We start from the raw sequence: 1,230 nt of genomic DNA on the forward strand, positions 1-1,230 counted from the left end.
CTGATCCAACAGACAGTCAAGTGCCATGTGATTTCTTCACAGGATGAGCATCATGCATCAAACAGATTAAAGCTGCTGTAAGCTTGTGGAGGATGGGGAGCAGTTAAAAGCCAGCAGGCGTGGTGGCATCCATGGCTTGTGCTACTTGCCAGCTGTACCAAGAACAGCTGCCAACTGGTTCCCACAAGGGCTCTGGAACATCTGTCCATTGGGTGACTGACTACATCAATGTCTCAGTTTCTTTTTCTTCTTGCCGTTCCGGTCCTCACTGCTGTCATCTGCCTCGCTGGCACTGGGGGTCACAGCCCGCTGTATGACTTTTTTTTCCAACGCATATTCCTGCTCTCCTACCTTGGGGTCTCCCTTGACCAGGAACTCCCCTTTCCGGTAGGTTATAGAGACACTGGTCCGTGGGTAGGTGCCATAAACCCTCCGGAGATCATCCTTCACAAATTCTGGGAGGTCTTTCCTTGGTCCAAACACCTTTCCGAGCTTCCCCCAATGAAGTTCCCCTCTCATCGTGAATCCTTCTGGCCACGTGTCTCGATACTGATCTGACCTCTGGTAGGTGGCATAGGGGTTGTAGTTTGCATAGGGATTGTAGAGAGGGACGGGGACCACAGGAGGGAAGTGCCAGGTGTAGTACGGACGGAAGTAGGGGTTGGAGGCACCGTAGAGATGATGATACTCCACCTGACCTCCTGCATAGTCAGGGTAGCCATGCCGGTCCACCACAAAGGCGATGGGTCGGCTGTAGAAGTTGTGCATGTGGATGGGAGGGAACGTCACAGAGCTGGTCATTTCTTCTGCTCTCCCAGTCTGCAGCAGTGGGTAGGTGTAGGCAGAAGGTGGGATCACGGTTGGGTAATACTCCCGCGGCACAAAGCCGGACTGGTACATGGCACAGCAGCTGGGGGTTTTTAGACAGAGGACATTTCTCCAGAGTGGTTGTTGAGTCTCAAAAGCTGTGAGGACAGGGGGGTAAGAGAAACAATTTACATTGGTTATATACATTCTAGAACCAGGCTGAATAAGGAGATGCACCTAGCACTGTAAGCACACCAACTAATTAATAAAAGGGGCTCCCTGCATCTGCAGCTTGGATGGGCAGTAACATACCAAAAACAAGCACAGTCCCATTGCCAGCAACTGCCTGTTACCTGCTCAGCAAGACTCATCATTCAACCCAACCAGATCTCAGAGTTAAAAGGACGGGAACAAGCTGGCATG

At 51.5% G+C, this 1,230-nt stretch overlaps 1 protein-coding gene across 1 annotated transcript; it reads right to left on the minus strand.

The window, feature by feature from the left end:
- Positions 1 to 225: 225 nt before the first annotated feature.
- CUNH10orf95 (chromosome unknown C10orf95 homolog) lies at positions 226 to 964 on the minus strand. The gene has a single exon (XM_029087276.1). The coding sequence runs from the start codon at positions 898 to 900 to the stop codon at positions 226 to 228; it is 675 nt and encodes a 224-aa protein (XP_028943109.1). The 5' UTR covers positions 901 to 964.
- Between the last annotated feature and the right edge of the window lie 266 nt (positions 965 to 1,230).

This window comes from Antrostomus carolinensis, unplaced genomic scaffold, assembly GCF_000700745.2.
Source record: "Antrostomus carolinensis isolate BGI_N321 unplaced genomic scaffold, ASM70074v2 scaffold4821, whole genome shotgun sequence".
NCBI lineage: Eukaryota > Metazoa > Chordata > Aves > Caprimulgiformes > Caprimulgidae > Antrostomus > Antrostomus carolinensis.